Genomic DNA, 21219 nt, shown 5'->3' on the forward strand with positions numbered 1-21219 from the left:
CACACACACACAGGAACGGTTATCCACAATAGGCAAAAAGTGGAAACCATTTCAATGCTCATCAACTGATGATATGTGGATAAACAGGATGTGGCATGTCTGTACCACGGAGTAGCACACAGAGTGTGACATGTCTGTACCACGGAGTAGCACACAGAGTGTGACATGTCTGTACCACGGAGTAGCACACAGAGTGTGACATGTCTGTACCACGGAGTAGCACACAGAGTGTGGCATGTCTGTACCACGGAGTAGCACACAGAGTGTGACATGTTCTGTACCACGGAGTAGCACACAGAGTGTGACATGTCTGTACCACGATTAGCACCAGAATGTGACTGGTCTGTAACCACAGAGTAGAACACAGAGTGTGGCATGTCTGTACCACGGAGTAGCACACAGAGTGTGGCATGTCTGTACCACGGAGTAGCACACAGAATGTGACATGTCTGTACCACGGAGTAGCACACAGAATGTGACATGTCTGTACCACGGAGTAGCACACAGAGTGTGACATGTCTGTACCACGGAGTAGCACACAGAATGTGACATGTCTGTACCACGGAGTAGCACACAGAGTGTGGCATTTCTGTAGCATGGAGTAGCACGCAGCCATATGATGCAATGGAGTACTGGTATGTGCTACAATATAGATGAGGCTCAGAAACATTACAAGGAAAAGAAGTCACACAAAGGGCCACATCTGCTGGAGTCCACTGACAAGGGTGGGAGTGATTCCTGATCTGAGTGGGGTTTCTTTGGGGGGAACAATGTTCTGGAACTGGGCAACAGTGGGCTATGCAGAGACATATGAAAGCCACTGAGATGTATGCTTTGAAAGAGTGAATTGTACGGCATATTATACCTTGATTTAAAAATAGAATTTGGCAAGAGGAATTTTGCTTGGATGGTGTTCACAGCAGCTGCAAGTTCCTTAGAAAATAGCATCAGATAGCCACTGCCCTGCGCTGCAATCTCACTTTCAATCCTTGGTTAATCAATTCTGCCTTAAGTATGTGGTCTGTTCTCACCCATCTCCAGTCAACAGAAAACTTTGAAATTTAATAGAGCAGGCAAAAGGGAACTTCAGAAAACATAGAATGAACCTGTGGTCTCTATGACTCAATGCCAGGCTGTTAGCCAAAAAAATTGGCATAAGAAAGTGGAAAGATGATTGCTGGGGGGTGGGGGGGGGAACAGCTCCACAGATGCCAGCCAGCAAAACAGAAAGCGCTGATGAGAAGAAAATGGACAAGCTGTTGTTTTGAGTGGAGGAAAAAAAAATCCAGAACCCAAACAGAACCAAGAAATAAGAATACAGACAAGTTAGCCAGGTGTGATGGTGCATGCCTTTAATCCTAGCGCTTGGGAGGCAGAGAAAGGCAGACCTGTGAGTTCGAGGCCAGTCTGGTTTGTATAATAAGCTTTAAGAAAGCCAGAGATACATAGTGAAACTCTTGTCTCAAGAAAGGGTGGCAAGGGTGGAGGGGAGGGCAGATAAAAACAAGTCGAAATGCGGCTACAGAGATTCCTGCTTTAATCTGGCATAAGCACAGGAAGGAAAAATGTGCTTGAATGAGGCAACAAAGGAAAGGAAACGTCCCAGCAATGATGAGTCCATCCAGGTGCCAGCACGGAAACAATGCCCGCGAACCTCACTTGGAAGCCGCGCAAGCAGAGTGCAAAGAAGACACGCTGCTTCGGGGACAGAACTCCCAGGAGTGCACCCACCTCCAACTGCTCATCAGAGATACAGCATGCCCAGCACAATGGACACATCTTTAATCCCAGCACTAGGGAGGCAGGGCAGGTGGGCCTCTGTGAGTTCAAGACCAGCCTGCTCTACATAACAAGTTCCAGGACTGTCAGAGCTAGACAGAGAGACCCTGTCTCAAAAAACAAAAATTGTACGGAATATGCAGAGAGAAAAAATGTGTTGAAGAAGAAAGGACTTCAAAGGAATAATTCTTAAAAGTCAAACATTTTAATCACAAGGACTAAAAATCACAAATTAACGATAAAAATAATCTGTTCACCAAGATTTGTATAAATGGTTCTGAATACTCATTTGATCAAAAAGAAAAATGGCAGTTCTGAATGCCCTGAGTATGACAGAGTAAAGAACTCTCCGAGTTCAAGGCCAGCCTGGTCTACAGAGTGAGTTCCAGGACAGCCAAAGCTACACATAGAAAAGCCCTGTCTTGAAAAAAAAATGTTTTATGGTTGCAAAATTAATCTCCTGCTGAAAAGTATCCTCAGAAAGGACCAGTGAATGTCTTCTGCTCTCTCTCTAAATTGCATCACATGGAGAGCGAGAAGGGGAAAGTCATGAAATAAAGGCAACATCAATTTATGTAAATTAAATAGAAAAAAAAGAGTTGACAGTAGAGCTGATTAAAAAATAAAACTAACAACCTTTTTTTTTTAAAGTTAAAATTAGTCTTTGGTTTAAAAAAGGGGGGGTTAAGAATTAAGAATAACAAAGCAAACAGGGAAAGACATAATTTTATCTAGAAAGGTTTTTTTTCCCAATCCGATAGTGGACATTTCTGAAACCCTAAGTCAAGGACTGTACTTACGGGCAGAGTGGGTGACCGTTGTTACATCAATGGAGTCAGAATCCAACAAGAGCCAGCCATCACTTCTGCTGCGAGATGCTGACCTAGGGACGCTGAACAACTCAGCCACCTATTGTACCCATACGCAATATTTCTATTGTAAATTGTGACTTTGGCACTAAACATGTATCACTAGGGCCGGAAAGATGGCTTAGTGATTAAGATCACGTGTTGCTCTTCCAGAGGACCCAGCACCCACATGGCAGCTTGCGGCCACCTGCAACCCCAGTTCCATGTTATCTGATGCCCTTTTCTGGTCCCTTAAGCACCTGCATGCACATGATACACATTAATTCACGTAGCCACATATACACATAAATAAAAATAAATAAATCACTTTTTATGTTATGGAGATGAGAGTAAATATAGAGGCAAAATTCTAAGATATCTATGCGATACAATTTAAAAAGAAAAATAAGTAGCATAAATATTGGCAAGAATATAACTGCTACGATTTTTAAATGATATGGCACACTGAAAAAACCCAAAAGAATCAGCTGACAAACTGTTAGTGCTGGTACAAGATTTCAAAGAAAGCGATATTTCAAATACACAGCTGTGGTGGTTAATTTTGATTGTCAGTTTTATTGCACTACCGAAAGCCTAGTCCATTAGTGAGGCACAATTTTGGATCTGCAAGTGTCTCTGTGAAGGTTCTCTAAAGGGGATCAACTGAGGCTTAGAAGACCTGCCCCAAATGTGGACAAGCATCCCATAAGGGTTCCAGACTAAATGAAGAGGAAAAAAGGAGAGGCTGGGGTGACGGCTCATACACAGCCCTCACTCGCAAGTATGAGGACCTGTGTTCTGACCCTCAGCACTCACAGAAATGTGGGTGAGTGTGGCAGCCTGCCTGCAATATCGGTCCCCAACAAGCTAGCTAGCCAGACTCAGCAAGTGAGTAAACTCCAAGAACCATTGCCCTCAATAAATACAGTAGAAAATGGTTGAGGAAGACACCTATGTCAAACCCTGGTCTCTCACATGCACGTGTGCATGCACACATGTGAACATGCAGATGCACATACCATACACATAGACACCTGTTTAAAAAAAAAAAAAAAAAAAAAAAAAAAAAAGGAACAGAAAGAAAAAAGCCAGCCAAATCCAGGCATGTTCCTTTTTCTGTTTCTTGATTCAGGAAGATGTGGTCCCTTCTCAGACATGAAAGGTTGTATCCCCGAGACAAAAGAAATCCTTCCTCCTTTAAGTTGCTTCCTGTCAGGTACTGAGTCACAGTCATGAGAAAAGAAACTAATTTGGTAATAGGAAATGAATTATATCCAGAATATGTAAAGATTTCCTCATAAATAAAAGCAAAGGGCAAGCAGTGAGTTCAAGTCCAACCTGGTCTATATAGTAAGTACTGGTACAGCCAGGGCCACATAGAGAGATCCTGTTTCAAGACACACAATAATAATAATAATAATAATAACAACAACAACAACAACAACCTTATTGTTGTTGTTATTCAGAAGAGGGCCTATAGAGTGAGCTCAGCAGCTAAGAGTGCACACGGCTCTTGCAGAGGACCTCAGTTTTGTTCCCAGCACCCATGTCAGGAAGCTCACAACCACCTATATCTCCAGCTCCAGGAGGCCTAATGCCCTCTTCTGGTCTCTATGAGCATCTGCACTCATGTGCCTATAACCACACAGACACACACACGTGTAAACATTCCTTTAATAATGAGGTGTGTCAATGTCTGTCACTACAGCTTATGCAAGTGATAACATATCTATTATGCAATAGTGCAGGTAAAAATAGGATAAATCTGTTTCCCATATGAAGAGCTCTTCAAAACTACTGTTTCTTTTTAAGTCATTTGCAACACTAATGTGTAATTGGGGCCATTGAACTATGCACACTGGGAAGCAATGAGTTCTGCAGTGGAAAGTACCAGGAAGGAAAACTTTGGCTGGTTTTTTTTTTAATTGTTTGCTTTTCTTCCAACAATAATGTATTCAAGAAAGAAGGTGGATATTTGTACACTATTGTTCACAGCCACATTAAGTCAGAATAGGTAAGAAACGGAAGCAACCTGAACATCCACCAACAGACGATAAACACAATGGGTGTGTGCAGTGGAAAATTATTCAGCCACAAAGTGGAATAAGGTCCTGATTTGTGCTACAACATGGATGAATCTCAAAACATTATGCTAATGAAAAAGCCAGGCACAAAACAAGGCAGACGCTGTGTGATCTTACTGTTGAGGGACCTGGAGAAGAAAGCCGCCTGCTACTTTTCAGGGGCTGAGGGGTGGGGCTGGCGCTCAATACCGGGGTTCAGTCTGGAAGGGCAACAAAGTTTCCAAGCTGCATGGTGATTCAGACAGCAGTGTGCGTGAGTGCCACTGAACCAGATGCCTGACATTTTAAACAGTGGCTTTTACTACAGTAAAAAATACTAAGTAAAAATAGGACAAGCAATGGTCAAATAATAACTAAAGTGCACAGGGCTAATGCTGAAGGGTCTTTTTTTAGCGAAATACACATCACCCAATATGTGACTATATAGCCAGGTCTACAATAAAGAGTGATGGCAAAGGACAGAAACAAAAACAGAAGTGCACTGAAGAGGAAGACAAGAGCTGCACAGAGCAGACCCAGGGTCCTGGAATCCTAGGGGTGGGGGTTTCCAGGCTAAGGGCTGATACAAACTGCCAACTCCAGATTTGACCCCAGTCAGTGGATAGTGAAGAGCTAAAGTGTATCCTTGAAGGGATGTGACATCCATAAAGGAGCCTTCACACATATGCACACACACACACAAACATACATGCATACAAACACTTGCACACAAGAACACATAAATGCACATATACACACATACATATACATACATTTAAGCATACACATACATATGCATAAATGCACACAACATAAAAATAAACACAAATACATACATAAGCACATACACATATACACATACATACACACAAACCCACAAAAACATACACACACACTTAGACACCATTCCTTTGGGGCAGCAGAAAAAAAAAACATTCACAGATAGTGAGAAAGAAAAAGTCACACATGAGTAATTAACACCCTAAGCCTGTGTCACATATGGGTGTGGGGTCTAAATTTACACCATCCATGGGGAATAGAAACCATGAACTGTAAATTTAACATAAAAAAAATTCAAGGTTAGTGAAACCTTTCAGTTCAGAGAAAGAAAAACAAGACCAGCTAGACATGACAGTGCGTGCCATTAATTCCAGCACTTAGGAGGTAGAGGCAGGAGGATTTCTGTAAGTTCGAGCCAGTCTTGTCTACATAGTGAGTCCCAATAAAGGACAACACACAGAGAGAGAGAGAGAGAGGGAGAGAGAGAGAGAGAGAGAGAGAGAGAGAGAGAGAGAGAGAGAGAGAGAGAGAGAGAGAGAGAGAGAGAGAGAGAGAGAGAGAGAGAGACCTTGCCTCAAAAAAATAAAAAATAAAAAATAAAAATAAAGAAAAAGAAAAGAAGGAAAGAAGGGGAAAACCAGTCTCTCTGGTGACATGAGCACAATCTAGAAAACAGAGAAACCCACAGAACAAAGAATGAGGTGACAAGATGTCAGTGAGCATAGCCCAGGAGCATGTCCACATAAGATGCACTCTCCCCAGAGCCAGCACCCTCAAGGGCTGGACTTCCAGATGACCAAGAAGTGCCTGTGTGGCATGATAAAGATGGAGAGAGAAAAATGGAATGCAAAGGATAATTCAAGGGGCAGAGGAAGGTCAGCTGCATCCCAAAGCTGCAGAGCTTGAAGGGTCTTTGCGTCATCCAGACAGAGTGCCACCAACAAACAGGACTCTGGGGCTCCTACAAGGTCTTAGCTGGAGGTAAGATGACCAGCCAGGGCACTATGGTGAAAGGGGTCCCTGGGATGAAAGGTAGGACGCTTAGAGCAGGCAGGAGCATCAGCCTGTTTGGATCATCAGTTCTGCCTGGAATAGTCCCCAGAGCCTCCCTCTTCAGCCTCACTGCACAGGATCCCGCCACTGTGCTGCAGGGTCCAAGGATGGAGATACAGTCTTGTCCATCTTTGTTTCCCCTGCACCTAGCATGAGGCTAGGCTCCTGCAGAGGCCCCACAACTGATCTCTGAAGCAAAATTTCTTAAGCTTGTTCCCTTGTGTTACGGCAACTCACATTATGAGCCAATAGGAAGGCGGGATTCTGACAGCAGGAGCCTGGAATGCAGCTGGCCTGCCCTTTAGAAAAACCACTTCTTTCCCTGCTCCTGGTCACACGTTCTGTACCGGGGGTGGGGGTGGGGTGGTTACCAGCCCTTGCAATCAGACCACTCACTGCCCTCGCTTGATCATATACCACCACAAGGAGTTTGCTATGCCTGTGCACGAGTGTCTACTCCGTCATTACAACGGGCTGTGACTACGCACATTTTTTGCAAGTATTATCTCCCAATTCTCACACCCTTGTTACTTTTACCCCACACCACAGCTGAAGAAAGCAAGGTTCAGAGAGGCGCTGTAATACAGCAGGGCTGAGGCTCCTGTGCAGACCTCTGCCTTCCCGTGGACCTTCCTTCGGCTTCCTTACACCCTCTCCCCCACCACCACCACCACACCATACCACCCTCACCCCTGCTGAGCTCACACAGGGCTCTGAGTCACACAAGCTTTAGCAGACAGGTGGGGGTGGAAGTAAAGCGGGAAGGCCAGCTGAGTGGTGAGTACAAACCTGGCTTTGTCTTTGTGTGTGTGTGTGTGTGTGTGTGTGTGTGTGTGTGTGTGTGTGTGTGTGTGTGTGTGTGTACCAAGCATGGTTGGAGAGGATGATCCCGAATGTGTGACCTATTCTGGATCCCTTCTGAGCTCTTGGGGTGAAGCGAAGAACAGACTGAGGACCCATCTGGGAATACGTGGCTGGGGCACTGTCTCCCAGACCACACGTCAGGCTAGTAGGACGCAGTCTTTAAATGTTCCCTAGACCAGGTTCACATTCAAAGAAGGATGGATCCAGTCTGCATTTGGCCCCTAAGGACAATTTAGAAATGGTGTCCTAGACTAGAAGACTCGGACCCAGCTTCTCATAGCTTCTCCATTTATAAAATGAAAACAGCCTGAGCCTACCCAACTCTCAGGATGAGCACCTCTGCACGGGACAAGCTCTGACCCAAAAGTGAAGGGATGTAAGGTAGAAAAGGAGTGGGTGCTGGGATAAGATGGCCGTTCTGTTGGGCTGAGCCAACACCGCCTTCACTAGACAGGTCCTGGTGGAATGGCTATGACCACTTAGCAACTCTGGCTCAGACTAAAACTGTCTCTGTCAAGACCAAGAAATGATGGGGGAGAAGGCAAGGAATGCTAGAGATTGGATGTGTTTCTCCACCCCCAAAGCTTCATATGCTTGGAGCTTAGTCCCCATTGTCCTAGATGGAGCCTGGTAGGAAGTGATTGAGCTATGACTGCCTTGGGAAGGGATTTGTACAGGTCTTGTGAGTGAGTTAGTTCCTGGGAACCTATCTTATCTAAACGACTCAACCCCGTAGACCTGGGACTCTATCAGTTCCACCTATACTGCCAGTAATTACCTATGCTCCTGAGTGCCACTATATGAACAAAAGAAGCATCCTGTGGAAGTGCCCTGGAGTTTTGCCCCAGGCAGCCCCACAGATAAGCCTTCACACCACCTCCCTGTCCCCCCCGCTACCGCCACAGAGTTCCTGTAGGCCCCAGGCACTATAGGCAGCACTCCTTCCCCCCCCCCCCGCCCCAACCCTGTAACACACAAGGCGCAGCCAGGTCTTGGGAGAGGCAGAGGCTCACCTTGATGCTCATCCAGTTTTCCCATAGTCTCAATCTGCTCCACCAGGTCATTGGAGCTCCACTGGCTCATTCCAATAAGAATGGCGTTCTTCCCTTCAGCCACCTCCTCTGTGGGGAAGGGGAGAGTCAGATGTTAGCAGAGAGGGCTGGGTATAGGGAACCCTCACCAGGGTCTGAGGGGGTCCTCATTTCACCCATAAGTTGAAATAGACTTCAACATTTTTTTTTTTTTTTTTTTTTTTTTTTTTTTTGCAGTGCTTAAGATGGAACCCAGGGCCTTGCACACACCAGACAAATGCTCTATCACCAAGCTGCATCCTCCACCCAATACGTTTGCTACTGAAAGTTTCAGTAACAGGACTAAACTATTGAGGAATTTGTCATCATGGCAATAACCTTGATGCTTGTGACTCACCAGAGCCCTATGTGCTACAGCAAAAGAAAGTGACGAGGAGGCAGTCATCCACTCTTAACATTGAAACTAGCATTTCTTGGAAAGAAAGGACCCAAACCTCATTATTTGCCCATCGTTTTTCTTCAGGACTGTGACTGGACTTCTATGTACCACCATTTCCCCCATCAGTAAAATGAAAAAGGCAACGTCCAACTCACAGAGTTCTGGGAAAGACCAGATGAGTTGGAGGGTGTCAGAACCTCAGTGCACAGAGGGTGTCTGGAGATAAGAGCCACTGGGCTCATTCCTTCTTCTGACAAGTACTTCACCAGCAGGGCATAGACTGGTTGGAGCTGGATGGGTACAGGAGCAGCTCTGAGGTGAGGGTAGGGGCAGTTTATGATTCTAGGCTGTACAAGCTGTGTAGAGACCTTAGCTTTCATCTCAACTGCAGGAACCTTTTACAGTCTCCATTCCCTGCTCACCTTCCCTTAGCCCTTAGTCTGGAAAGAATTGGTGGTGCCATATCCCTTGTCCACACTGTACACAAGCCTCTGGGTCTCTGATCTCCAACAACACACATGTGACACAGTCCCTAACCCTGTGAAAGGGCATTCCTGCTAGAACACACTTGCAGGAGTGAGCACGCTTTTCCATGCCACCTTCCACCCCACGATGAGACCTCACGGTGAAGAGCTCTGTGCATTCCTCCATGTCACAGACAGCAAGGGTGTTGAGAAGAGTCCCTGGGTTCAGGATAATGAAGAATAAAGGTTGATATCTGCCTCTCTGGCAGAAGGTTTCTGTAACAACCAATATGGTGGACCAAACGCACTGGGAGCTGTCCAGCAATCTTATTCTTCCCAGAGCTCAGTCATCCAGAGACTATCTCTGACAACACCTCTGCCTTACTCTGCTATTTATTTGATTGGTTTAATGGTCCTGATGAAACTTTTACTAGTGAGATCAGTATAGGTGGTTTACAAATATTAATTCATAAGCCAGACACGGCAGTGCATGTCTAGCCCTCAGGAGGTGGAGACAGGAGATCAGAAGTTCAAGGCAGCATTGGTTACATAGTGAATCCAGGACCAGCCTGGATTACAGAAAACCCTCTCTCAAACCACATAAAGCAAACAAAAAGAAAAGTACTTCTATTCTCATAAAAATGGGGTAAGCAGTGGGGCTAGGGATGGCTCTGTCAGTCAAGTCCTGCTGCCCAAGAATGGAGACCTGAGTTGAGATCTCTAGAACCTACAAAAAGGATGACTAACAGAACATGTCTGTAGCCCCGGTGCTGCCAGCTGTGGGACAGAGACAAGTGGATTCCTGGAACTGTTTAACCAGACAGCCTCGCCAAATGGAGTTTCAGGCATAGTGAGAGACTTCAAAAAATAAAGATGGACAATTACCAAAGAAGACACCCAACATCAACCTCTGGCCTTCACATGAGCACGTATGCACAAACCCACAACGACAAGTATATACACCCCACAAACACAACACAACACACACACACACCACGGAACAATGATTACTATATTTTGTAGACAAGAAAATTGAGGCAAACAGTAGTTGAATAATCCTTGCTCAAGAGTTCTGCTTAACAACAGGATTCAAAACCAGATATACTGGACACTTGGGTAAACTCAGATGCCCCTAAGCCTGCCATTGTGGTATACATCTGTAATCTTAGCACTTGGGAGGCTGTGGTGGGAGGACCATTATTAAGTTTGGGGCCAACCTAGGTTGTATAAGAAGAACCAGTTTCACCAAAAAAGAGTACAGAAAGTCCTGACATTCTACCATCCCAGTTCCCTGCCCTGGACATTCTGTGTTGGTGGGCCTCACATGCCTGGACAGCTTCCTCAGCCACATATGCTCCCACTGGGTACTAGTGCACACCTGTAAGTGGCATCCAATACTGGGCAGATTGTACAAGCTGTGAGCTATGTTTTTGGCATGCATGCCCCCTCCCTCAACTGATGTTTCTGTTTTCTTGTCCCTTAATTGACAATAAAACATCTAGCTCTCTAACTCCTCTAGAAAGCTGCCACAGGGACAAATAATACAATAAATTTTAAAGAACTACACAAGCTAAAAACGCTGTGCAATCTATAAGATGGCATTATCCTTGAAGAAGCAAAATCACAGAGAGGTTAAAGCCAGGCATAGTGAGTGGCACATGCCTTAATTCTGTCTCTTGGCTCAATTGGTTACCCAAGCAAGCAGGTATTTATTTGCCCAACAACCATCCTGCAGCGAACAGACTCCTAAGCAAGTATTATGTGGGTGAGATGTGACCTCTGATCCACAGGAAGCCACGGATGTGAAGGCCACCATCATAAAACCCTCCAGTGTGGGAAGACCAGAGAACGGGGTGGCAGGTCTGGCACCAGGCAGGCAGTAGGTGATCAGTACAAGCTACTCAGTACAAGTGTTTCCTACAATGCAGGAAGTTCCATCCCAGAGCCCTTGGGGTCTGCCTGGGCAAAGGAGTAGCTCTGAGTATGCTAATTTCTTCTCTCTCTGCCTCTGTCTCTCTGTCTCTGTCTGTCTCTCTGTCTCTGTCTCTGTCTCTCTGTCTCTCTTTGTCTGTCTCTCTCTGTGTATGTGTCTGTCTGTCTGTTTCTCTCTCTCTCTCTCTCTCTCTCTCTCTCTCTCTCTCTCTCTCTCTCTCTGTCTGTCTCTGTCTCTCTGTGTCTGTCTGTCTCTCTCTCTCTCTCTCTCTCTCTCTCTCCATGTGTGGATCACTTCCCTTTGCTTTTGGTCTCTTGTCTGGTTTCCTATAATATACCTCTTTCACTCACAAACCCAGCATGACCCCTCCTGCCTGTTTTCTAGTTGCTGGCCCCAAAGATTGGCTCTCTCTCTGGATCTTCTCCTGTGAGCTTCTACCTCTCCTGGTCCTGGAATTTGCCTCTGTCTCTCTCAGACTCCCTGTGCACTCACTCGAGATCTCCCTCTCCACCCCCCCCCCCCCCCAACCCCGCCACCCACCCGCACCTCTCTTCCTCCCTCCCTCCCTCCCTCCTGCTTCCTTTCCCTCTGCTATCCTGAACCTCTCCTGGGTTATTCCCTCACCCAGTCACTCTCTCTGTTCTCCCTCTCCACTTGCTCTAACCCATCCCTCCAAAATGTTGTGTCTCTTGCCTCTCCCTCCCTCCCAGCCTGTTTCCACTCTTCACATTTATCCTTCAGATCTGCACTCTGGAAACAATGGGCTTTGTCCTTTATAAGGCACAGAGAACGCGCGCACGCACGCACGCTCACACACACACACACACACACACACACTGGTGGAGGGGGGAATGCACAGCATGAAATGGCTCCTTTCGGAGTGTTTTCTAACAGAGGGGCCACAAGGCTCACCTCTAGCCTCCCTTCACTTTCTCTCCCAGAAGTGCTGCCTCCCCACAGCACCCACAGAAGTCCAGGGAGGACTTCTGACTGCCCTGGGTAATGTTTGTGCTCTTGCATGCTAGGTCCCATAGCCAGGTGGCCTTTGGCACAGACATGGCTGTGGCATCTCTATCACGCGGTGGCTTTGAAACCCTCTCATGCCAAGTTCCATGTGGAGCCTCTCTCCCCACCAGTACAACTCTGACCTTAACCTCAGCATGACGCTGCCCCTGGCTGTGCTCCTAGCCAAAGCCTGGGAGTGCCCTGTAAGCCCAGCCCCCAGGGCTATCTGTCAGGGAGCCTGTCTTCCTTCCCAGGCCTCAGGGACTCTCCTTTGCCTCCAGCTCATGGAGCAGATTATTTGTCACCTCAACCAGTCTTTCCAAGAACCTTTCCAAAGACGCTTGTTGCTTGGCCCTCATCTTCTCCTTGTCCTAGAATAGAGCCCGTCTCTTGGCCTTCTCTCTACTCTGCTAATTCTCACTCACATTGGTCTCCACTCCATCCACCCCCAGAAACTCTAGGCACTCCTCTCTCCTCTCCCGCAATGTGACATGAGGCAGGACCCTAGAGACCCCTGTGGGCTGCATCTATAAGAGCTCTTGTGCCAGCAATCACCACTCTATGCCCCTTGGCCTCCTCATGCTTTATCCATGGGCTAAATGGCTACATCCCTATTGTCTTCCAAAGGAGGCCTCCAGCCAGGACCTTGCCATAGAGTCTTCTGTAAAACAGAGTTCTTAATGCCAGCACCATCTTCTCCTAGTTGCTATGGAAGGCAGGGAGTTACGGCCATGAGTGGACCATGCAGCCCAGCATCCGGTTCTGCAGGCTCCAGCCTTTAATGAAGCAGAGATGGAGGGGTGGGGGACTATCCTAACTCTAGGCATCAAGAAAAAGAGAACAGGGGGCTGGAGAGATGGCTCAGAGGTTGAGAACACTGACTGCTCTTCCAGAGGTCCTGAGTTCAATTCCCAGCAACCACATGGTGGCTCACAACCATCCATAATGTAATTGACTACCCTCTTCTGGCCTACAAGCATACATGGCAGGGCACTGCATATATAATAAATAAATATGAAAAAAAGAAAGAAAAAGAGAACAGGGATGGAGAGAGGACAGAAGGTTATCGTCCTGTGAGGCGAGAGGCTGTCCTTTTGCTTTGTTCTTCAGACTTCCCAGCGCCAGTGTACCTAAATATAATCAGGCCAGATCCCTCATCTCCCCAGCCACTGGCTCTGTAAAGGCCAAGCCCAGCTTGTCCATGCATATTCATTGAAAGAGGGTGAGTGTTTAGACTCCGGAGAGGAGACCCAAAGGAACAGGCACTTCCCATCTCAGCGAGGGAATGAATTTACCTGGACATCACAGGCCACAAGAACAGCAATTCCTAGCAATCTTCATTTTGATCCTGATTAGTTTATATTGTGTAAATTTAAATCTCCTAATAAAAAATCTGAGGGAAATTAATGAATGAATAAATGAATTAAATAAATAAAACAGGCAGTGTAATGTTTTGACAACTGCAGATACTGCAAGGCAGCAATTGCAAACCCATCACACTCATTTTTCTCCTATTGTTTTCACCCTCCTTGCCATTGATTTGCTCCTGTCCCTGTGGACCCCTTGGTGTTTCCGAGATTTTTTTTTTTTGGTCAGGGCAGTCACCTGGTGCGCTCCGCTTCAGTCGGACTTGTTTTCTGTCAGGGTGACTGACTCTGATACTGTCCACACTGCCGCATGCCTTAGCTTACTCCTCTCTTCTAGGCCAGACTCTGTTTACCCCTTCACTCACTGGCTCTCATTTGGGATGTTTTCAGATTGCGGCGAGGGTAAATTAAGCTGGCATAATATTTCCCTTAACTTGAACAAACACCTAGCAGTAAAAGGGTTACAGGCTTGGGGATCAAGTCCAAGCCCTTGTGCATGCTGGGAGACTCAACACTGAGCTACATTCCCCACCCTTCTTTAGCAGTTGCCATCAAATTTCTGAAATTGTCCATTCCCCCTAAGAATAGTTCGAAAGAACCTGTTCCTCCACATTCCAACCAGTTATTTTAATAAACCATTCTAGTAGGTACATAGAAGTATTACTGCAGTTTAAACAATTCACCATATTTATATTTGTTTATCTTGTACGTGTATGGAGGAGGGGTACTCTTGTACCACAAAACACATGTGGAGGTCAGAGGGCAACTGCTTCCACCACCTTGGTTCCCAGGACCAAACTCAGGCCATGAAGCTTGGCAACATTTACCTGCTGAGCCATCCCACCGACCCACCTTTGCAGTTTTGGGGTTGTTTTTTAATGTGTGCGTGTATACTCATGTGCATGTAAAGACCAGAGGACAGCCTCAGGAATGCCATCCATCCACTTTCTTGAAACAGAGTCTCTCACTGGCCCAGAGCTCATCTATTAGACTAGGCTAGCTGGCCAGTGGGCACCGAGGACTCTCCTGTTGGCCTTCCTAGTTCTGGGATTACAACAATGCCCAGTGTCTTCAGGAGTGCTGGGAGCCGAACTCAGGTCACTGGGCTTGGAAGGCAAATGCTTTTCCAGCTGAGCCACCCTCTTTGCAGTTTTGATTTGCCTTCCCTTGATGACTGATAGTACTGAGCAACTTTTCACGTGTTTGTCAGCCATTCACACATCCTCTGGAGTGAAGTGTCTATTGCTTTGCGTTGTTTTTACAGCAATTCTCAACACACTTTACTTGCTTGGGCATCATCTCCTCCCTTTCCACCTGTCATCCCAGCCGTAGCTCCATGAAGACTGGCATGGGATGGGTTCTGTCTTTAATCTCTACACTGAGGATGGGGCCTAACACTCACTGGACAGATACTCAATAAATACTTGTGAAAGAAGAGAGAAATCTGGTGGGATTATATCCCCAGGGTCTGCTACAGTCTGTGGCCCTAAATGAAAGCCCTACCTGAGTGTCTCACCTTGTAAAGTGGTCTTGAGCCAGGGACGTGGGTTCGCTAGTAAAGTGCTTGCTGTGTAATCATGAAGACTTGGTTTCATCCCCAACACTCATGTAAAATGCTGGGTCATTTGTACTTGCAGAGCTTGGGAGATAGAGACAAGTCGGTCTCTGGGGCTCTTTGCTAGCCTGGCTAGCCTAGTTGGTGTGCTTCAGGCCAATGAAAGACCTTGTCTCCAAAATCAATTTGGATGGCACCCAGTTGGCTTCTATTGTTCACACACACACACACACACACACACACACACACACACACACACACAATCTTGAAAGGCATTTCAGCTCTTATATGATCTGGGTTTGAGGTTACCCCCTGAGGAAGACTCTAGGATGCGGGAGGGGGGGCGGAGAAGAAGATGATGACAAGGCAAATGGAGGGAGGAACAGACAGCTGTGCCATGGAGACAGGGGAGCACATCATAAGACCAAATTCACTGAGACTGAGGAGGGGAAGACAGGCAGACAATGGTCCCAGGGACAGGGGCAGGAAGGCTCCTCAGCTGCTCACAGGGAAGACGGGTCATCAGGCCCAAGACAGACTTGACCCGATGCCACCCACAGCTGCTTGCTTCCTGCAGCACGCCATCACAGCAGCTTTGGGACATACAGCCCTGATGAACTGCAGAAATATTGAAATGAAACTCTTCTGCATATCAAAACACTGAAGCCGTGTTGTCACACTGTGGGCTAGTTGCTATGGAGAAACGCAGCCCTGGCAGCCACTCCAATCAGACACCAAGGGAAGATGGAAAATGAGCCCCCGATGGGCTGGCTGGTTTAGGGACAGCACTGGGGAGAGGCTCCTCTGCCCATAGCCAAGGATCCGGAAAGCTTGAGACGGGATAGCCCCAAGGCATCCAGCCAGGCTTCTGAAGAAATCCTCTGGACCCCAATATTTTGGAAATATTCCCCAACTGGAGACATATGGAGCCCACAGGGAAGCCCTGTGGCCACAGTGCAGTGTTCAGACCAGTCTCTGCTGTCCTGTTCTAGGCCTACATGCTGTCTAGGGCCATTTGTTTGTCCTCAAGATCATGCTTACCAGGCATCTCAAAGTAGCCCCATCTCAAATAAGTCAGCACCATAACCTCGGAGATGTCCCACAAGGCTAGAAGGCACCGGGACCCTCTGAGGTCAGGGTCAGGCTAACAGCCCAGCTGAGCATGGCTACACAGTCTTCTCTCCTAATTCCAAGTGGGCTCACCACCCATCCCTGATCTGCCTGGCATAATCACACCTCAGCTCCTGTGTTCTCTCTACCTGAAATGCCACTCTTAAGTGTCCCTATGACTACCATTTAGATGCCCACTGCCTGTCGCAGCTCTCCTGAGTATCACTGGTGGCTCTCCCCATACCTGGGAGGCCTGTTTTAGAAGCCACATAGATACTGAGGGCATCCTGGACCAGTTTCATCTATCGCTTCTTCTCCCCTGATATGTTGCAACCCCCATCTCCCTCCCCGCCCATGGCCACCACACAGGCTTCCCTTCAGAGACTCAAATATTCTCCAGCCTTGGCTAGCTCAGAGCCACCATATCTACTGTCCCACCTTTCTGGAAGGCTCTTTCTTCTCTTCACCTGGCAAGCTCCTACTTCTTCTTCACGCTGAGGAAAGGAGATCCTGCCCACATCAAAGCCAGTGCCCTGGCTGCATTCTCTCATGTCAGCTGTTTTTTTTTTTTTAAATAGATGACATCACTCTCACCAGTGAGTGTGTTTCTCTTTGTCTCATCTTGTGATGTTTGCCTCTTGAGAGCAGCAAACAAAACCCACTGGATTCCATGGTATCCTGGGCACCTGGCACACCTTAGGAGCTTTCAAAATATTCCAAAGAGTAAACAGGTGGGTACTGAGCCGCTGTTCCACCCAGTCGTCTAAGTATGAAACTACAAGTGTGGGTGGAGAAGGCTCTAATCCTTAGCAGGGATCCACTTTTTAGGACTTCTAGAAAGGTTACCCAGGCAGTGGTGTGGAAATGGAGTTGCCTGGCTTACCTCTAGCATCAAAGAATTCATCGTCTGAACTCTCCACTGAGTCACTGAGGACATTCCGAAGGTGCCAGGGGGCACCGCCACCCGGAGAAGGGCCACCTACCAAAGAAAACATGTATGTTAGTCAAGACTGAAAGGGTGCCCCAATATGATGGGGACAGTCCCACGCCCCTCAGACAAAAGTCAGCCACATCCTCTATATCTGAGTTCTACCCTTCTGAAGCCTCAAGCCACACTAACCCCTCGCTCCACAGGGAAAGAGTTGGGGTAGCCAAGGAGATGGTGTTTCAGTCAGCAGAAGTTGAGCTGAAGTAAGAAATTATCTCAGCTGCTTATAGCAACAGTGATTCACTTCCCCTTCGTGGGTCAGACAGGCTCTTTTTTTTAATCATGCTCGCTCAGAGGGGGCCACCACCTTATGATGTCACCATCTCAAGATGAGATATCGAGGTCTTGTGAAGCAAGGGAACAGAAAAAAAATCATGCCCGAAATGGCATGCTCTGTTCACATTTCATTGGCCAAAGCAAGTCACATGGGAAGACCAGACATCCTGAAGGGCCCCAGAGATGTCAGCCACACACAGCACATGCAGGCCAGGGCAGGACTCAGCATTACACACATCCAAGGGAAGAGGGACACGATTGAGGATGTGCCCTGTCTCTGCCATTAGCAATCAGAAAAGCCACTCCCTTTCCATCCCGGCCTCAGTCTCCCCCTAAAGAAAAGCAATCTCCAGCTGAATAGATAAGAAGTTATGTAATTAGTGCCTGAGTCTCAGGAGGCTCAGAAACGGCAGCAGCTACAATATTAGTCTCCTCGGAGCTCAGCATGCTGGGCTAAGGGCCCTCCAGAGCAGGCAGGAAACCTGGACATTGTGAGGGACCCCTTACATCAAACTCTGCCCCCAACTTACTCCCTGCTCTGGGACCAAAGGGAGATAGGCCAGGAACACAGCTGGTACCCACAAGCCTCTCCCTAGCCCTCCCTATTCAGCACTTTGGGGGCTCACATGGGAGCAGCATGCATGTGAAATCCTCTGCATGCACACTCCAAGGTGTGTGAGGTGCAAGAGATTGCGGGTAGATTGCAATCTTATTATAGAATGAAAGCCATGGAAGAGGTAGAAGAAAATGAACCTGGTAATTTTCCCCGGGAAGTTCCCAAAGACAGAGGTGTAAACTGATGATCATAGCATTCCGGTGATACCTATACTGCAAGAGAAACCCGTGTTCGTCTGCAGGAGATGAACTCCACACGTCTACATACAGCACGAGAAGGCGCCCACAGAGCTGCTGCAGGAAGAAGCAGTGCTCTGGGCGTTGACAGGGGAAGATGCCCATGGAGTATGGTTAGCAGAAATATACACAAGAAGGTTCCAGAATATTTTTTTACTTTAAAAAAATTACATATACCTGCATACTGAGGGATATGTTCGGCATGTTGGTTAAGAGCTCAGGCCTAGGTTCAAGCTCAGGCCTTGCCTCCTAGAAGCTGTGTGACATCAGGTGGGTTGCCTCTCCTCCCTGTGCCTCAGTTTCCTCATCTATGCTGTGAGGCTAGCCCATGCCAGCCTTATGAGCTTGTTGCAAAGATTAAACAAAATGCGTTTAAAAGCTTTAGGATAGTGTCTTGCGAATATACTGTGTTTGCAACAGTAATTATTACATAAATAGTCTTCCAGAGGTGTTAAAATGTTTGGGAGGACACACAACAAGATGCTATTTATAAACATTATCTCTATGGAGTGGAGTTTGATAAGAGGAGGCAGAGGAAAGAGGAGACTCAGCTTTGATAATGCTGCACAGATAACTTTTTATGACTACCAAGATTTTTGTCTAATTTATCAGTTCTACGAGGTACCTTCGCCACACTAGCATCTGTGGAGGCAGGTGGTGACTTAGGTGATGGTACACCATGACCAAAGTAGCATCATTTATTCCTCCTCCTCACTGATATGTAAAATAAGTCTGCACCCTGCAGTCAGTGCATGTTCGATGAAAAACAGTAAAAGTCATCATGCACACGGGACATGAAACTTTGGCTGCCAGACTCTCACATCCTGTCCCTACAGTGGCCTGGGTGCTAGAATCAACAATGCTCCTGCCACAACTTCCCCATCTGTACGATGAGAAACCTGATAGAGGTTCCCCCATAGGAAAAAAAATTGACTCTGAATCTTAAGGGAGTCCATCCGTTACATAGTAGGTACCAAGAACTGGTGGACAGCTCCCCAGCCTCAGGGGCACTCAGGGTGCAGTCTGTGGAGAGCCTACTACAGCCCCAGCTCACCTCACCCCCCCAACCTGCAGGGTGCTAGCACTGCCCCCCACCCTGTGCAGGCACAGTTTCTGGAGAGGCCAGCCCTCCTGCCCTGCCCAGCACAAACTCCCAGACACATACCCAGGTTATGCTCTATGGTTTGCAGCCAAGAGAGAGAACGTTCTGAAACACAAAAGGGCAGAGGTCACAGGAAGCACCAGTATGGAATCACCTCCAGATGCGAACGTGTTTCCACCCCACACACCAGCAGGACAGGGCCCTGGATTTACTGGAAATGGGGTCTTAATATAGGTGTACCACAACTGCGAATTTCTACCATGGATATGAGACTGTTTTCCAAATGGGCGTGGAAGCTTTTAGCTAGTGCAATAAGGCAATTTAAAAAATGGGATATACAAACTGAAAAAAAAAAAAAAAACCAAGAAGCAACCCTGAGGTCACATGATCATCTATACATGAAGCCCAAACACTACAGAAAGAAAACCTATTAGAACTAATTTCTGAGTATAGCATGATGCCAGGAATTGAGATTAATGTGCAAGAATTCACTGCGTTCCTATACACTAATAACAAGCAGCTAGAATTTGGTTTGTACCTAAATAGTTTTGTGATATGGTAAACCCTATTGTCTTTTCATCTTCAAATATGACTCCAAAACACAACCAACAGGGCTAGAGAGATGCATCAGAAGTTAAAAACACATACTGCTCTTCCAAAGGACCCAACTTCCATTCCCATACCAGGAGGCTACCAGCTGTCTCTAACTCCAGCTCAGGGGGACCTGACTCCGTTGCCCTGGACTTATGTGCACACACACACACACACACACACACACACACACACACACACACACACACACACAAATAAATCTGAAAAAAAATTTTAAGTCATTTAAAATTAGTCTCAACCTTATATTAACCTAATTAATACAACTTTCTCGAGAAACAGATGTCAGTTATTAAAATTATCATAAACTCTATATGAATACATGCCATATATTGACATATAAACATCCCTTATTATCCAAGTCTATTTTCTTCCTAAAAAGCAAGAGCTTTCTTGGATGGTAAGAAAAGTGTTGTCATCCTTGTCTATTCAGCTCCGGCACTTGAACAGTAAGTAGTGATATAACCATCTGGAGAGCTGCTAGGGTCTGTGTGGCTCCCGAGTCTGAATAGCCAGGGATGAGTGACAGGCCTCTGCACATGAAGGCTCTCATACACATACCATATGCACAAGTGCGAAGGCATGGGCCGTCCTGCCAACCTCCTGCTTCCAGTGTGTGCTACAGCCTGAGATTGAAAAGAAGAGAAGAGGGTTCATCCTCCTCACAGCAGCCCCCAGGACCAGCCATATCATCTGGGAGCACTGCCACATATTGAGGGTCTCCAGAGAGCACCGGAGCGGGGTCAGGCAGGGAGGCTCTGTCAGGGAAAGCAAGTTCTCCCAGCTGAAACAGAGCAATGAAGAGGCTAGTGAGCATCAGAGGAAGCCCCCACGCCACAGGCTCTGCACGGAGTGCTGGAGGCACTGTGGTGAGTAAAAGAGACAAAGTGGGACCTTCGCCATGCTTACACCCTACAGGGGATGCTGAAAGGCCACCTGGATCACCTACAGAACAAAAATCACCCCAGTGGGACAAGGTGGTTCAAACTTAGACCCTTTCAACCTCTTTCTATATCTAGCCGTGTCATCATTGCCTGAAAAACAGGCAGGCGCATCCAGCCTTGCTCGTCGAAGGCACTTGGTGGCACATGCTAGCTTTAC

At 47.0% G+C, this 21219-nt stretch overlaps 1 protein-coding gene across 2 annotated transcripts in view; it reads right to left on the reverse strand.

Annotated features, from left to right (window-relative positions):
• The window catches only part of Pitpnm3 (PITPNM family member 3), a 70882-nt gene extending 52454 nt beyond the window's left edge, over window positions 1-18428 (reverse strand). The window contains exons 1-3 of one of the 2 annotated variants that reach the window (XM_051167597.1): window positions 18309-18428; window positions 17175-17270; window positions 8401-8508 (exon numbers count right to left, since the gene is read on the reverse strand). In XM_051167597.1, coding sequence (XP_051023554.1) covers window positions 8401-8470 — 70 coding nt within the window. In that variant the 5' untranslated portion in view covers window positions 8471-8508; window positions 17175-17270; window positions 18309-18428. Of the gene's footprint in view, window positions 1-8400; window positions 8509-8912; window positions 9021-17174; window positions 17271-18308 lie in introns of those variants that run through there. The other variant, XM_051167598.1, reaches the window with a different exon arrangement.
• Between the last annotated feature and the right edge of the window lie 2791 nt (window positions 18429-21219).

The sequence above is a fragment of the Acomys russatus genome, chromosome 25, assembly GCF_903995435.1.
Source record: "Acomys russatus chromosome 25, mAcoRus1.1, whole genome shotgun sequence".
Lineage (NCBI taxonomy): Eukaryota > Metazoa > Chordata > Mammalia > Rodentia > Muridae > Acomys > Acomys russatus.